Below are 16,001 nucleotides of genomic sequence, written 5' to 3' on the forward strand. Positions count from 1 at the left end.
ACACACACACACACACACGGTGCCAAAAACATGTATACACATTTTAAGGAAGAAAAAAACTGTATTAAAATTGTAATACTCAATAGATACCAGTAACAAAAGATGAATACGAGTCATGTGTGACTTCTGCAATGACAAGAGGTGCTCAAAGTGGTGGCCATCAGCGTCCAGACACTTCTGATAACGGTGAACGACTGCTTGAGCGACGTTGACCCAAGTGTCCACTTGTGTACATTTTTTTGGCATCCCCGGTATATACACGTATATATGTTACCATTTGTGTGAAAAAGTGGAATAATATCTTTGTGATTGTATGCCCAAATATCTACATGCCCCCTGCCACACACACAACGCAGGGGGCTGTGGCATAAATACCACACGTGCTGGGCTTTAGGGTGTTGGGCCCTTGTGGAGTTTGCAGTGATGTCCGGGGGAGGGGTCCACTTAGCACAGAGCAGGGACTTCTGTGAGCAGAGGGCAAAGCCCACTGGGGTGGGAGGCAATGTCCTGGTTCTTGGGAACCAGAGGTGGGAGCCCCTTGGAACTGGAGTGAAAACCTAGCTCTGGGAAGGGCTGGTGGTCACAGCTGGGAGAGCACAGTGACCGGTGGCGATCACCTCTCAATGTGAGTGCGCTGTGATGGGGGGGAGCATGCTGTGATGGTAGCTGGCACCGCATCCATTTTTAAGTCTCAAGTTACTCTAAAGCTGCACTGTTCAATATACGAGTCACACTAGCCACACGTGGCTATTTAAATTTAACTTTAAATAAAAAGAACTCCAGTTCTTCATTTGCACCAGCCAATTTTCAAGTGCTTAGTAGCCACATACGACTACTGGCTATTTCCACAGAGAGCACAGATCTACACCATTTCCATCACTGCACGAAGTTCTATCGGGTGGGACTGCTGTAAAGCACCTATATCGGTTGAATTCCTGTTGTTATTTATTAGTTGTTTATTAAGCTTTGACAACAGATTTGTATGAGTTCTGAAAAAGTACACTTGTCGTTAAACTGGAACCACGTTCAATGGTATTGTCCACTTTTAACATTTTCATAATGTCCATTTCTTTACAATCATAATATTCATTTCCTTACAATCCAGATCCTATAATTTTTCAATGAACATCAAATTCTAGAGTCTTGAATGTTCTCTTCTTGAGTCATAACCAAGGGTCTGTTTCCCCTGATATGTGATAGAAAGGATCTCGGTGCAAATGTCCAGGAAAGAATAAACTGCTCTCTAAGGTTAGGGTAGGGGGTTTGGTTATGTCTTAGGCCACTCTGGGTATTGGCCAGACACAGTGTGACATGGGTAAGGGGAGTTCAGGCCCACCTTCTGGAAATTGGGGGTCCTTTGGTATGAGAAGGCAAGTCTAAGGCAGGGCGCTTGGAAAGTGGGGCTTGTTCAAGAGGACAGACTCAGGGGGAAGGTTTTCTGGTGTGCTCAGAACGTGCTCAGAGAATGTGGGCCTACGGCCTAATTTGTGCTGGTCTCTTGCACAGACACTGGCTCAGGGGTAGTGCTGGTGGCCAGGGGACACCTGGGGACCACTGGTGTTCTGGGCATTGAAGAGCCGGCCTCCTGGGCATCCTGGGATAATCCTGAGATCTTTACAGAGTAGGAGGCTGTACACCTTTCTGTGGTATAACAAAAATTTTACTGTCAGATAGGGTGGTCATAAATTTGAAATTAAATTCATCCCACCTCCGTTGAAGCCTCCTTTCTCCAAATGTGTCCTCCCCATGATTTAGAAGTGGGTTGCTGACTATCTTCCACCAAATAACCTTCCATAGTCACACAAAATTTTAATTTCTCTTTTGACTCTTACTTTTCCATTCTTTAATCATTCTCTTATTTAGCATTTCTTCTTCCTTTAGGCATTCTCTTCTCCATATTTACTCTATTTTTCTGTTCTAGCTTTCATCCAGCCATTGGCCTGCCAATGTCCCCATGCTTTGTATGAGCAGAGGACTGGGAATTAAGAGGCAATGACTTCGGTCCCAATGTTCCCAATATTATCTGTTTGACTCTGGGCCTTCGTTTCCGCATCTTCAAAGCCAGAAGATGGATGCAGTTCATTTTCAAGGTCTCTTTTAGCTCCAGGAACCAAATTACTGAGCCAGTTCAAGGACAACAGAATTTTATTCCCTTATATAAAATACATTAATAGAGCGAAGAATTAATTTATTAAAATATGTGCAAGATAATATACAGTATATATGGGTTAGTAAAAAGCTAGTGTGCTGGCGATAGACTCAAGTCACTTACTAGTTGTCTAACAAGAGTCTTCTAACTATCAAGTTTTAAATTCAGCAACTAGGACAGAGGAGATGACTTATCGAACTTGGAAAGATTGTGCAGTGTGTGAATTTCAGGTATGTACAAACTTTACATAGATTAAGAAACAATTACAAGTTCTAGAAACAAATGGTATGGAAAACTAACTTGGTGTAGGGCCTACAAAGGTCTAGCCGAGCGAACTCCGAGGCTGAGGAGCTGGTGGCATCCGCTTGGGTCTTCTTCAGACAGGCGCCATTCACCAGTGTTCCCTGGAGACGCGCGCCATCTCCATCCCCGAGGGAGACTCAAGGGCGGCTCCTCAGAAAAGCATTACTTTTTCTTTTTCTCCTTTTCCCCTTTCTTTTCCTTCTTTTCCCCCTTATCTCTTTCCTTTCCTGTGCTCCCTTCTGTTAATGCCAAGTTGCGCTTTTTACCCATAGGGGTTTTGGCATACCAGTCCTGAAAGAAAACAGATGATTTGGAAATGAACTCACTAGAACACTCTTAAAAATAAAGAAGAGCTTGCTAAGAAGGAAGGGGCATGCAGCCAGTAAACGGTGGGCATTTAATGTATGTTTAAATACAAATTCTTTCTCACCTGTGTTTCTACAGGTGAGGACATTTGAAACTTCTACTCAAGAAGTTAACCGTTTCAGAGAATCACAGGCCAAGTCTAACCAGCGACCCTTCCCAGCTAAGTCACCTATCTTCCTGGGGGGTCTTACTCAATCCTGAGGGTGTGGGTTTTCTTGGTAATGTGAATGAGCCCCCATGGTGCTCACAGGCCACTGGAAGCTGGACTGGTGGCCCTGTGTGCACCATGGGAGGTCATGCAAACACTTTAGAGGCACTGTGGAAAACCTGGCAGAAATAGTGAACCCAAAATATCAACAAAGAACTTAATGATTGCAGCTGGCTCTGCGATGGCATTTTTCTCAACTGTCACAGTTTATTTGAAACCTGAGGAACATTTTGATTTATAAACTTTATTTAGCAATATTTCATTGAATGACTATACTATATGTTGACAAAGACTATATGTCTCCTACTAATGACATATAGGTCATTTCAAATTTTGTGTTATTATGAACAATGTAGAAATTCACAATTTTTACACATCTCTTTATATACATATGAGGAAGCTTCTCTAGAGCATATACATAGAAGTAGAATTCCTAGGGTTGTAGGTCACGAGCATATTCAATTTTACTTATATTTCCAAATTGCTCTTTGAAGTGGTGGTGAATGGGGAACTATCTTTGTATGTCTTAAAATGTCTTTTTTCCCTCCTGTCTCTTGGATGCTAGTTTAGCTGGCTATAAATTTTAGGTAGACAGTTATTTTTCCTCAGCACTTGGCAGATAGGACCTCACTGTCTTTTGGCATCTATTGTGGTCTGATGTCTGATTTCCTACTTGTTGTTTCTTTGCAGGTAATCTGGTATCTTTTAAAACTGGCTTGTGGTCTTGTTCTCAGATTCACAAACATGTATGTATGTGTGGATTTATTTTTATTTGTCTGCTGGTCCCTTGGAGTTTGTTTTCAATCTGAGAACTCATGCCTTAATTCAGAAACATTCTTAGAAGTGTTTCTTCAAATTGTTGTTCCTTTGATAATTCTTCTATTCTTTTCTTCTAGAACTTCTTAGTTGGGTGTCAATGTCTTTAAAGGTTCTTAACCACAGTTCGTAGATTTTATCTTTTTGTTTTTCTGTGCTGCCTTCTCAGGAGCTCCCCAGGACCATCCTCTGGTCCACTAATTTGTTCTTTGACCATGTCTAATCTATAGTTCATGCCTTTTTTATTTTTTGCCACTTAATGTTAATTACTATATTTTTAATTTCTAAACTTTCTTTTTGTGATTTTTTTCATAATTATCTCCTTACTATTTCTGCCTGTTTTTGTTTTAAAACTTTGTGTAGTGATGCCTTCATTTATTTTTTTAACATCTTCATCATATTAATTTCAACATTTTTGTCAAACTGTACTTAGCACTAGATGTCATAAAATGTCTGCAATTTTGATTTTGAGATTCATTTTGAGTACAGGCTTTGTTTTGGTCTCTATCTCCCTCACTATTCCTCACTCCCTAGCAGTATTGCAGTTGCTTCCACACGGGTCTCTAAATCCTAATATAGAACTTATCATGATTATTAGAAGTGAATGTTCCTTGGTGATATTGAGATATCAGAGATCCAGTCACAGAATCAGCATGGATAGCTATTGTATCTTCCATGACTCATCTCCTTGTGTTTTCTCTCCCTTATTTTTCTCTTTGCAGCATGCCAGGCATATGGCTATGCCTGTGTCTGAGATTTATCTTTGTTTTTGGCACTTGGGGTTTTCTCATACTTCTTTTAGCCCTGGCTGTGCTTTCAATGTAAGGTGAGGTGGCCAAGTACTTTAGGTGATGAACTTTTAATTTATTGAGACACAGTACAGACTATGGTTCATACAACTGGCTTTTGGCTCTGGAGTAAGGATTGAATTTCAGCTCTGCTGCTTTATAGCTCTGTGACCTGGAACAAGTCACTTTGCCTCTCATTTTTTCTTTCTTTTATTTTCTTTTGCTGCTACAGCAAAGTACCACTTAGTGGCTTAAAACAAAACATTTATTATCTTACATTTCTGTAGGATGGAAGTCCAAAATGGGTCTCACTGGGCTAAAACCAAGGGGTCTGAAGGCTGTGCTCCTTTCTGACGTCTCCAGGGGGGAGTCTGTTCCCTCGCCTTTTGCAGTTTCCAGACATCACCTGCTTTCCCGGCTTGTGGTCCTTCTTGTATCCTCAAGCTAGCAGCGCTGGGCAACCCAAGGCCTCACACTGCTTTCTCTCTGGCTCTCTTCTGATTCCCTCTTTTCCTTCTTATGATTACAAGGACTCACAAGCATAGCCCAGGACCCCTTTCTATTTGGAGGCCAACTAATTACAACCTTAATTCCATGTGCAATTCGAATTCCCCTATCCCATGTAACCTAGCATAGTCACAGGTTCCAGGGACTAGCGTGTAGACATCTCATCTTGGTTGGGGAGGGGGGCATTATTCTGCCCACCCCACTGCTCTATAACTCAGTTTCCTCGTTTGTGAAATGGGGGGACTGGGAGGTCCAAATAAGTTAATAGGGTGCCTAGAACACAAGTAGTCAATAAGGATCAGCTTACATTATTATAATTGTATCCACTGTTATCACTAAATGTTTTCTCCATCATGGGGAAAGGTACACGGGGCAGGGTACAATGTGTTTGGAGACTCTGTAAGACCTTAGTCTGACAGGTTGTCAGAGCACAGTTAGGTAACATTTCTCAGGGGAACAGTGATTGGCCTGATTATAAGCAACTACAGCCACAGTGTCACATCATTCAGGAGTGTGACAAGGCCATTCCATCTATATCTGCTTAATAAATTTGCCACTAAACAAGCTTGTTGAACATCTAGATGGGGCCAGACATTGTGCCCAGTCCTGGAGCTATGATGGGAAGCAGACATGGATGGGGCTAGTGGGGATAATGGGAAAATGATTTAGTTTCCTTAAAAAGTGAGTAAAGTGATCAAATATGCCAAGAATGAATGTGAGAAGCCTATGTATTCTCATCAGAGGTTGTAAGACGGTAGCATTTCCTTCTCTTGAATCGTGTGATCTGTTATAGTTAGTGGACCTCAAACAGCTATCACAGATCAAAAAACTTCTATAGACCATTTCTGAAAGTTAAAAGCCCAGCTAAGAGAAAGCTTAGGTTTTAACACCCTAAACCTAGCTTTTCAAAATAAGGAGGATTTTTATTATATTAGAAAGGATAAAAAAAATGGGGATTTCAGAAAAGTATATAATGTATCACTTGCAAAGGATAAATATTTGCAATCAATACTAGCGAGGTTTAAACAGTTAACAACAATATTAATTCAAATGCTTGGCAAAAACTCAGCTTGGAGTTGGAAGTATTTTTGTTTTCTGTTTCATTAGAGTAGGGGTTGGCAGACTATGGCAGATGAGACAATTCTAGCCTGCTGTCTGTTTCTGCAAATAAAGTTTTATTGGAACCCAGCCACGCCCATCATTTACATACAGTGTAGGGTTGCTTTTGCATCCTGATGCTGAGTTGGATGGTTGTGACAGAGGCGGTATAGCTCTCAAAGCCTAAAACACAGTTGCTCTCTGGCCCTTTATGGGAAAAGTTTGCCAACCCCAGTGCTAGACCATTACTGCAGGACTCAGTATCCTGACTATTTTCCACCTTCCCCTGAGGCATTTGCAGCAGAGCCAGAGGCAAACACAGTTTTCCTGAGTTGGCAGGAAAGTGACACATTATAGAGGGAAATTTTCCCAGTCTCAGGCAGGCTTCCAGAGCCGCGGCTGGCGATTGCGTGGCCGATGTTTGGGTGGGTGTAATTGCATGGACGTAAGTTTCCTCCCTTGCCTTCCCAGCTGGCCAAGGAAACCACAGCAAGGCCCAGAAAGCAAACACAAGTGCATTCATTTTGACTGAAAGGGTTCTGAGGAGGGCTGGCGGGCCTGGGCATGGGGGTCAGGGCGCTAATGCTGATTGTGCTGGGAGGGAACCTAAGTCTCTGCAACTTCCTTTCCTCCTAGAAAAGATGGGTTTGGAAGAGCTGAGTCTCAGTTTCCTCCAGTTCTAAAAAATCCTGTGAACATCTCAGAAGGCATTCAACTGAGAAAACTAAAGTTTGGTGCGTTCTACTGTGATTTCCTATTGCAAGTGCAATGAAAACGAAGTGGACTACAGCGAATTCGGGACAAAGGCAGCACTGGCCTGAAATACACTACTTAGGGATGCAAACACTTCTCTATGCAAAACTTGTTCTATTAGGTGAAATATGAAATAAATACCACTGAGAACCAAAAAAAGGGTGTATGTGTGTGTGTGTGTGTGTGTGTGTGTGTGTGTGTGTGTGTGTGTATGTGTGTGTGTGGTGTGAATCCAGTGGTTTTGAAGCTGTTAATTCTATAATCCGGCTGTTAATTTATAAGGTCACGAACCATGATTTTTCTAAAATTTGGAAGACACAGGCTTTACTGCTAAGGCTGGAAAGATTTTGTGACCCAACCATTTAGAGCTTCCAAATTTCACTGCATAAGGCAGAGTTCAAATCCGTGAACCTCAGGAGGCCAGAGGGAGGCGGCGGTGGCCACGTGCTTGCCGCTGAGATCTGGCCCCACGGTGCCCTGCTTACCTTAAAGCTGTCTTCTTCCTCCAGGTACACTGGACTCATGCTGCTTAGAGCCACAACAAACTCCAGGGCGACCAGCGGCTTGCGAGTCTGCTGCCGGACCCTCCGGTCTGTGAGCACGCCTCTGATCGCCTCCACGATGTGTCCCTGGGTGAAGCCATCGGTGACCTTTGCCAGACAGCTCACGTTCAAGGCGTTGGTAATGACTCCCCCTCTGCGCTGAATGATCTGCTTCCACAGAACTGGTGTGTGGACATGGTGGGAAAGACACAGAGAATCAGGGTTACCACAGAGAAGGCGGTATTTACCAGTGTAGCTCTCGGTACAAAGACACACCTCAAGACAGGAGTACAGGGGAGGCTATTCCAGTTGGTCTGAACTTTGAATAAGCAGAAAGCCACATAATGAAATGCTTTCCTCTGAGTGATTTTCAACCATAGGACATACATATTGATGCTGCTGAGTGCTATAGACCCACAAGTCCCCTTGGGAATTGACAAGGAAAAAAAATTACACCACAGTCAATATAGTTTTAGCATGGTTCCTTGAAAAGTGTTCAAAATCTTTCAAAAATTGAAATTCACATAGGGTGTATATATATGGAATCTCTGCTCATCTGCTCATTGGAATATTATAGTTACGAGTTTAGATAAGTAGGAGTATGACGCTCTTTAAAGTTCATTTCTTACATTATTTTTATATAGATTCCAATTTCCATTAGCCACTAACAGGCCCAGTTCCCTTTGGGTGTGAGACACTGTATGATACATCGGATGGAAAACAGAGCATTTGGTCCTTACTTTCTCCGCCTAATAACTGTAAACATGCATCGCGTGGCTGATCTACCGGCTGATCTCTGGGTTTGTGGAACCTGGGGAAACTGAGGGATCTCACTCAGAACGTAGGGATGCTGTGAAGATGAATGATGAAATGATTCCTGACGTTCACGTGACTTTAGAGATGGAATGAGTGCCCATGCAACACTGAGCTAACATTACACTTAGAGAACCACGTCCGTTCTGCAAGGAGCGGGGAGTAAATGAGATTCACTGTCACTCGTTTAGTCGGATCCAGAAGGGTGAGGCCACCGCCGAGGTCATCTGTCTCAGAGCCAGTCTCAGTGCTGGGAGGATCTGGCCAAAATGTCTCTAAAGCATCTTGACCTCCTTTGAGGAATATTGGGAATATGAAAAAAAGTGACCATTACTGTAATGATCGGACTATGTCATCCAAATACATGGATCCAGAAACACGTGAGGAAGTGAGAAGCTCTGACCACCAAGAGACAGAATGACTTGCAATGCACCTACGAGCCACATCGGAGCGGCTGGCTTTTGGGCCCTGAGCTGTTCCAACAGTTCGCCTCCACTGTCCTCTTTGGTGGAAGGCCCTTGGCCCTGTGATGAGCTGAGTGCTGGAAAATGTCCATTTCCCGTGGGGCCTGCTGGTGTCTCCAAAATGTGGAAGGTCAGGCTTCAAGGACTGAGAGCTGCAGGCTGGCCAGTGAGGGCCATGGCCCCCAACTTGACCTAAAGCAACATCTAACCCCTGGGTCTACACGGCTACTCCCTTGGTGGGGTTTTTGAGCTTCAGCCCGCCTTAGGCTTACTTATCAAATGGGAGTAGAAAGGTTTAATTCTCAGGCTGCTGTGAGAAATAACTACAAGAATGGGAATAAAGCACTTGAAAGAGCACTGTTCTTGCCCGGGATGGGTACTTTATTTTCTGTTGCTGTATTTCTGTGTTTCTGTGATAATTATTACTCTTCGTCATTCCATTTTGCACTGAAGTTTCCTGATGCTCACTGAAACATCAATTATAGAAGATGACACAAAATCAAGTACAGAACATTTCGAGGCTATTTGTATAAAGATAGATTGAAGTAGGTGAGGGGGACCCTTATCCAAATAAAACGGCTGTAGGGTTAGAAATCAGAAGACATAACAGTGCAAAAATAAACAGCCACCACCAGAGCCAGACAGCATCATCCCTTGGGATCTAGTATGTCTCCTGCCCAAATTTATAACATCTAAAAAAAAGTGCAAACAGGTCTGAGTAGTGACTCTGGAAGCTGAGAAGGGAACCCGTTTTATGGGAGAGTCTCAAGGGATCGCCCCTAGAGCTGAGGACCCAGTCAGTACCCCAGGCTGGGAACCCAGCACAGTTTCAGCCATGGGTGCCCACGGGCCAAATTCCTACCTGCAGCGTGGAGTGGACAAGTCAGAGGGCAGACATGAGGGTCAAGGGCGCTTTAGCAACAAACACTCAGCTCTCTCCCCTGCCTCCTGTTAAGCTACGGTAGTCACAGCCATCCAAGCTTCCAACATAAGGACTCTATAAGATTCATCAATAGCGGGGTAAGAAAAACGACAATTACTCTGGTCTAGCGTGTACATAGAAACACACCATTGACCATCGAAGTGTACACTTGGTGTTCATGTAGCGCTTTGGTTATGACGCCTCAACATACCTAGGTCATTGGTTACTTCCAGAAGCTCGCCATTTTGTAACGGAGGTGCAGTAAGGAGCTCTGTGGGGGCAGTCACGGCTACGGTGGGACTTCCCACTTGTCCAGAGCCATGTCAACCTCCAGAGAAGGGACAGACAATCAAGCTGGACTTCCACCTCATGTGTGATGGACTGGACTTACTAGCTCTTAAGAGACCAGCCTCTACTGCTTTTACAAAGCCACCGGCTCATTCTTGACACTTAGAAACAGTGACGCTACAAGGCGAGTCAGGTGCGAGTGAGTCGCAGCCTGATGGGCTCACTGAGCGAGCCCCACAGCCAGCACTGAGGCCACCAGCAGGCTGCCAAGTCTTTAACCCAGTCGTGCACGTGGAGAACACAAAGCGAGGGCCAGCGGTGGGTGTGGTGGCGAGGCCCGGGGGCCAGGGGACCGAGAGGGCTCACAGCAGTGGACGTGCTCTCGCGACCGGGTGCTGTATTTTCCTTTCCTCTCTTGGATGCAAAAGGTACCTCAGTTCTTCACACTAGATCCACCTTCTTCCCTTTCTTGAGACTGAAAGAAATCTGGTCTTGGGGTCCCTTTCTCTGTTCTTGGCATTCTAGATTGATTCCATCCTGGCTAATGCTCGAGATGAGGTAGTGTCATAAAGTTCATTTTTATTTTGCATTTTGCTAAAGCAAAAGAGGTGAATAATATGATTTGGATGAGCTTCTGGCTTCTGGAGCCTAGAATTCCAGAAAAATCGGAAGACATGACTGGATTGATCTGAGCAGACAGTGGGTCCGGGGTGGGGGGCCTGTGATGAATTGGGTTATTAGCGAAAAGACCCCCGGGAAGAGAGGCGAGAGGAGGAAGCATCAGGAAAGTGGAAAGAAGGAAGCCCAAGGGATTTCTGGGGACTAGATGAGGCGTGAATCAACCCTGGGGGTGGGTGTTCTTTGCAGGGCCATTTTGAAGGAAACAGCTTGATTTTGGGAAAGAAGACAGATACTGAATTGTATTTGGTAATCCCTAAGGGCTGCGTTTCCTCAGGCTGGCCCGCCCTTCTCTCCTCAGCCCGGTGCCTTCCCTACGCTGCCCCCAGGAATGTGAGACGAGGGACCATGGTTGCTCCCGCCACGTTTGGCGCTCTGCTGTCGTTAGATGGATGGCCAAGCAAAGACCCAAGTTATGGGTTTGCAGCCCATGCTTCCTGGCCTGGAAAAGACCACTTTTGATCACTGCAAAGGCAGGAACAGTCTTTCTTTAAGATGGATGTCCCAGCCACTGTGGCTATGAAAACCTCAAGGTCACTGGAGGAAGTGTTGGACAGCATTTATGAAGTTGGCAAAAACAACAGCCTGAACAAATCACCCACCGAGAAATAAGTATGTGAGGAGCACGTGGCTCAGTGGATAGAGCCCTGGGCCCGAGACAGCTGCTGTGTGCTGGTTTATCATCAGCCCACAGGTGAGGGGACGCCTTCTCCTTCCTCTCCCATGATGTGGCCGACGGGAGGCTCAGGTGGGAATCTGTAATATGGTCCAGTCCTTAGAGCTGACTGGTATTTTATCAAAAGAACACAACTGTCTTGGTTAGACACCAATAGCTTTGTTTTTAAAGGGCCCATGGTTTTGTCAAACAAACAATAGAAACTATTCAATCCGAAGTCAAGGATAATGCTCTAGACCCTTAAAATTAGTTATACCCTACCTTATTCCATGAAGATAGCTTAAAGATATAAAAATGTATACTATAAAGAAGGAGGAGGAGAAGAAGGGACCCCGATAAAGGAAGCCGGGCTGAGGGGACTGAGAGTGGGAAAGACCCCACAGAGCCGGCAGCGTGGGGCCCCTGCATGGACGCGCAGTGGGCTCAGGCTGCTGGGGCACACCCACCTCCGTGCCGACTCCTTCCTTGGCTGGACTATGCGCCCAGCCCCCTCGACCCTGGGTGGGGCCATGCGAGTCATTCTGGCCAGTGTACTGTGGTGGAAGAACTCTTGGCCCCTCGATGTTAGGGTCGGGTCCCTGACATCTCCTGTGAAACCCTCCATACTATCTTCCTCTCTTTTCTGTTGATCTTGGCCAGATGCAGAGGGTCCAGTGGGGAGCCTGGAGGTCCTAGGAGATGGAGAGGCCTCTAGATGGATGGGTAAATTACGGGGACCCAAGTCCTCCGGGGCTTTTTGTATAACGTGGGCTTATGAAGCCAGGACCATAATTGATCAAGACAGAAATGAGCATGCACTCTAGAGCACCAGCTGACATCTGACTGCGACATCCTGAGACCCCTCAGGGAGAAGTCCCCAGCTGAGCCCAGCAAACCCTCAGAACCACGATAGAGAAGAGTTTGTCATTTTCAGCCACTGGGAGGTTTGTTACACAGCAAGAGCTAACAGAAACATCTGTCAGTGGCACCATGGCCTCCATCACCTGCTATCTCCTCCTTGAGCGCCACAGCCCAAGGGTCTCCTGCGAGCTGATACGCTGCTAGGTGTTCTGCTAACCACCTCCCATGAAGGTGACAACAGCCCTGTGGATTACCCATTCTCCTACTTTACAGAGGAGAAATGGTGGCTCAGAGGTCGGCTGAGGTGTCCAGGTCATCCTGCTCTTCCCCTGCGGAGCTGGGATTCCAAACCAGGTCTCATCCGAGCCCCAGTCTCACGGCTCTTTGCAACTTCATTGTACGGCTCTGGGGACCCCTTACTTATATTGTCCCCATTGAAAAATATGTTTCAAAGGAAGTGGACTTTGACTCTGTCTATTCAAGAGGAAAAAAAATGGAAAAAGTGCGCTCCTGTCATATTTAGTGTTTATTTTAAGTAAGTCAACATGCTCCTGGACTCACACTTTAAGACTGAAAAAAGAAAAAAGAAAATCAACCCGGTGAAAAGAAATAGTGTCGTATGAGAATGGCTGATCCTACTCCACCTGTCAAAAGAAAAAAATTCGCACTCACACGGGCTTTTGTCACCTTCAGGGCCCCAAATAATAATCCCTATCCAGTTCCCTTTGGTCTTGGGGAAAAAGAGATACGTTAGCAGCAGAACAGAGATGTATGTTTGCTCTTAGGACCTGGTGGTTTACATTTATGGCACCGAGTTTGGCTGATGCCCAGGAGCACACACCACTCCAGTGCACAACTCCACGTCCATGACCTGGTCACCAGATGAGTGGGCGACCAAAGCCACCGTCCCAGCTTCACATGCCTGCACCCAGCACCTGCCCGCCCAGCCCCGGTGACTGTGCACGGGGAGCGGCCAGGGTACTTGCCATATCTGGAAGCATAGTCTGGTCTGGGAACCAAGATAATTTTTTGGTAAACTCTGCAAAAAGATTGAAGTTCGGCATCGAAAGGACGGTGTGTGGTCCCCACAATCAGAATCCTGTCGTTTGGTTTCAGGAGTTTCAGGATTTTTGGAAGCTGTTTCTTCAGGCGTTTAGGCTCCATCTGGGAGAAAGAGAGAAGAAAAACAATGTGAGCCTGCATGTAGAGAGAACAGTTAAGAACTGAAGGAAATTCTCTCATGGGAGGCACTGCGGCGTGCGTTGCCGGATGATTTCAAAACTCTGATTAGCACCATTTTTGCAAGTTTGTCCTGGGCCAGGGCTGGGGATGTGCTTCCTAGTGGGGTGGCCGCCCCTGCAGGCGCTTCCTGTCCTTGGTCTCTGGCGTTCGGACATGGGAGGAGGGCGAGGAGGGAAGCACCTGACTGAAGAACATTCTAGCACCTTAGCCCTGAGAACAGGAAACAGCGGCAGGTTTCCAAGCGGAAGGAAGCCGGCCGGGATTGAGAGTTGGTGTGCGGGCGCCGTGTTCCTCTGAGCTGTTTGGAAGGTGAACCCCACATTTCCTCTGCTGACCGCCCTGACAATGAGGGACCGAAGTCCTGGATCGCATGTCTGAAAGACGCCCCTTACAGAAGAGTGACACTTCTGCCTCTGAGGCAGTTTGGAAATAGTTGGGACCTGTGTTATTTTAGTGTAATCTCAGCACTTATGAGGGAGAGCAGCAAGACACAAGCGTCCCCCCCCATACCTACCCCCTGCCAAGGACGACTTCCAGCCCATGGGGGTCGGTCAGACTTGGCCACATTGCCACGGCAACACTAAGCTGTAAATGAACCTCCCCTGGAAGAATCCTGGGGAGGAGGAGGTGATGGCATGATGGATGGACAGATGGATGGACGGTCTCTGCAGGGACCCCAGGCAGCACCCTGTAGAGACCAGGCACCTGTTGTTGGGCACTGCGTGTCCCTGTACACCCAGCTGGGAGAGAACCCTGCCCACGGGAAGTGCCAGTGACCTCAAGGGGAGTGGGAGTTTGATAAATCCCACCCTCAGGGATACAAGCGAACAGCAGGGTATTGAAGTCACAGCTGGCGGGGTGTGTGTGTGTGTGTGTGTGTGTGTGTGTGTGTGTGACAGAGCCGGGTACGATTTGCAGGGCCTTTGGGACAGGGGCACTCATGTGCTCTGAACCCTGTCCCATGGGAGGCCCGTGGGTCGGCCCAGTCTCTCCGAGTCAGGCCTGTAGAGCTGGGAGTCAGGACCGGATGGCTGAAGTGCCCCACCCTGGAGGGCAGGGGTGCCGAGCAGAGGGGGTGGTGACACAGGAGGCCTTCCAGGGGAGGGTGAGGGGCTCCCCTGAGCAGGGTGGCTGGACTGGGCTCTGAAGCACGGTGTCTACTCTGCATCAGGAGGCTGCTGGCCATGCGGTGGGCACGGTGCTTGTCTGCTTTCTTCCTCCCTTCTTCCTTCTGACCAGCAAAAAGGCCAAGTTCGCCGTGTGTGTGACAAGGCGCAGGGAGGAGGCTGGGCGAGGACGAGCAAGATCTGGGGACCGGGGGACCTTGGGAGGAAAGCCCAAGTTGTGGGAGCCTGGGGGTGAGGGCGGCTGGCCTGGATCTCCAAGGACAGACAGGGAGCTAGTTCTGGGAGCACCGGCCTCGCAGCCATCACCTCCACCCAGGCTGCTCATAAACCTTCCCGCTTAATAAAAGCAGTAAGCAGCACCTGCTGAGTGCTTCTCTCAGGGCTTCTGTGCACTTGTCACTAACCCTCACAACGTCCTTTGGAGGGGACACATCACCCACACTTGGGAGATGAGAGCCTGGGGCTCGGGGACGCTGAGGGACCTCCTGCAGCCCCAGAGTTGACGAGCAGGACCCCGGCTGTGCACACTCTCGGCTCTCCCTCTACTCAGGGGCCCTGTCTCTCAGGGGGAATGTGCCGGTGGGGCTTGCATGTCCCCCCGAATCTCCTTCCTGGGTAAGGGCCTATCCCAATCGAGGGTAGCAAAGGAGACTGAAAATAATATTTATTATTATATCATGTATTATGTTGTATATTATGTATATTATGATCTCTCTCTCTCTCACACACGCACACACACACACACACCAGCTTTATTGAGATATAACTCACATACCTACAATTCATCTATTTAAAGTATATCATTCAGTGTTTTTAGGATATTCAGAGTTGTGCAACCGTCACCACAGTGAATTTAGAATGCTTTCATTGCCCCCACAGACTGGACCCACTAGCAGTCACTGCCTATTCTCCCCCAACCGCCTTCTGCAGACCCAGGCAGCCAGTAATCTACTTTCTGTCTCTACAGGTTTGTACATTCTGCATATTTCACAGTGTCATACAATGTGTGCGTGCACGCACGTGTATGTGCGTGCGTGTGTGTGTGCGTGTGTGTGTGTGTGTGTCTGGCTTCTTTAGCATGGTATTTTCGAGGTTCACCCATTTTGTGGCATGCACTAGTACTTCATTTTAATTGGTCGATAGTATCCATCACACAGACAGACCACATTTTATTTATCCATTCATCAGTTGATGGATGTGTGGGCTGTTTCCACTTTTTGCCTACGGTGAGTAGTGCCGCTACGAACATTTGTGGAGGCGCACGTTTTCATTTCTCTTGGGCATATACATAGGAATTGAATTGCTGGGTCATAGGTTTAACTTGCTGAAGAAACGTCAGACTGTTTTCCAAAGTGGCCACACCGTTTTGCAATCCTAGTAGCAGAGTGTCAGGGTTCAAGTTGCTCTGTACCCTTGTCCAC

At 46.8% G+C, this 16,001-nt stretch overlaps 1 protein-coding gene across 1 annotated transcript in view; it reads right to left on the reverse strand.

Annotated features, from left to right (window-relative positions):
- Positions 1 to 852: 852 nt before the first annotated feature.
- Positions 853 to 16,001, reverse strand: part of DRC11 (dynein regulatory complex subunit 11) — a 151,833-nt gene continuing 136,684 nt past the window's right edge. The window contains exons 13-15 of the mRNA XM_019628321.1: positions 13,198 to 13,375; positions 7,474 to 7,712; positions 853 to 2,743 (exon numbers count right to left, since the gene is read on the reverse strand). Of these exons, the coding sequence (XP_019483866.1) occupies positions 2,615 to 2,743; positions 7,474 to 7,712; positions 13,198 to 13,375 (546 nt within the window). The 3' untranslated portion in view covers positions 853 to 2,614. The remainder of the gene's footprint in view (positions 2,744 to 7,473; positions 7,713 to 13,197; positions 13,376 to 16,001) is intronic.

Source organism: Hipposideros armiger, unplaced genomic scaffold, assembly GCF_001890085.2.
Source record: "Hipposideros armiger isolate ML-2016 unplaced genomic scaffold, ASM189008v1 scaffold_17, whole genome shotgun sequence".
In the NCBI taxonomy this organism is placed as follows: Eukaryota; Metazoa; Chordata; class Mammalia; order Chiroptera; family Hipposideridae; genus Hipposideros; species Hipposideros armiger.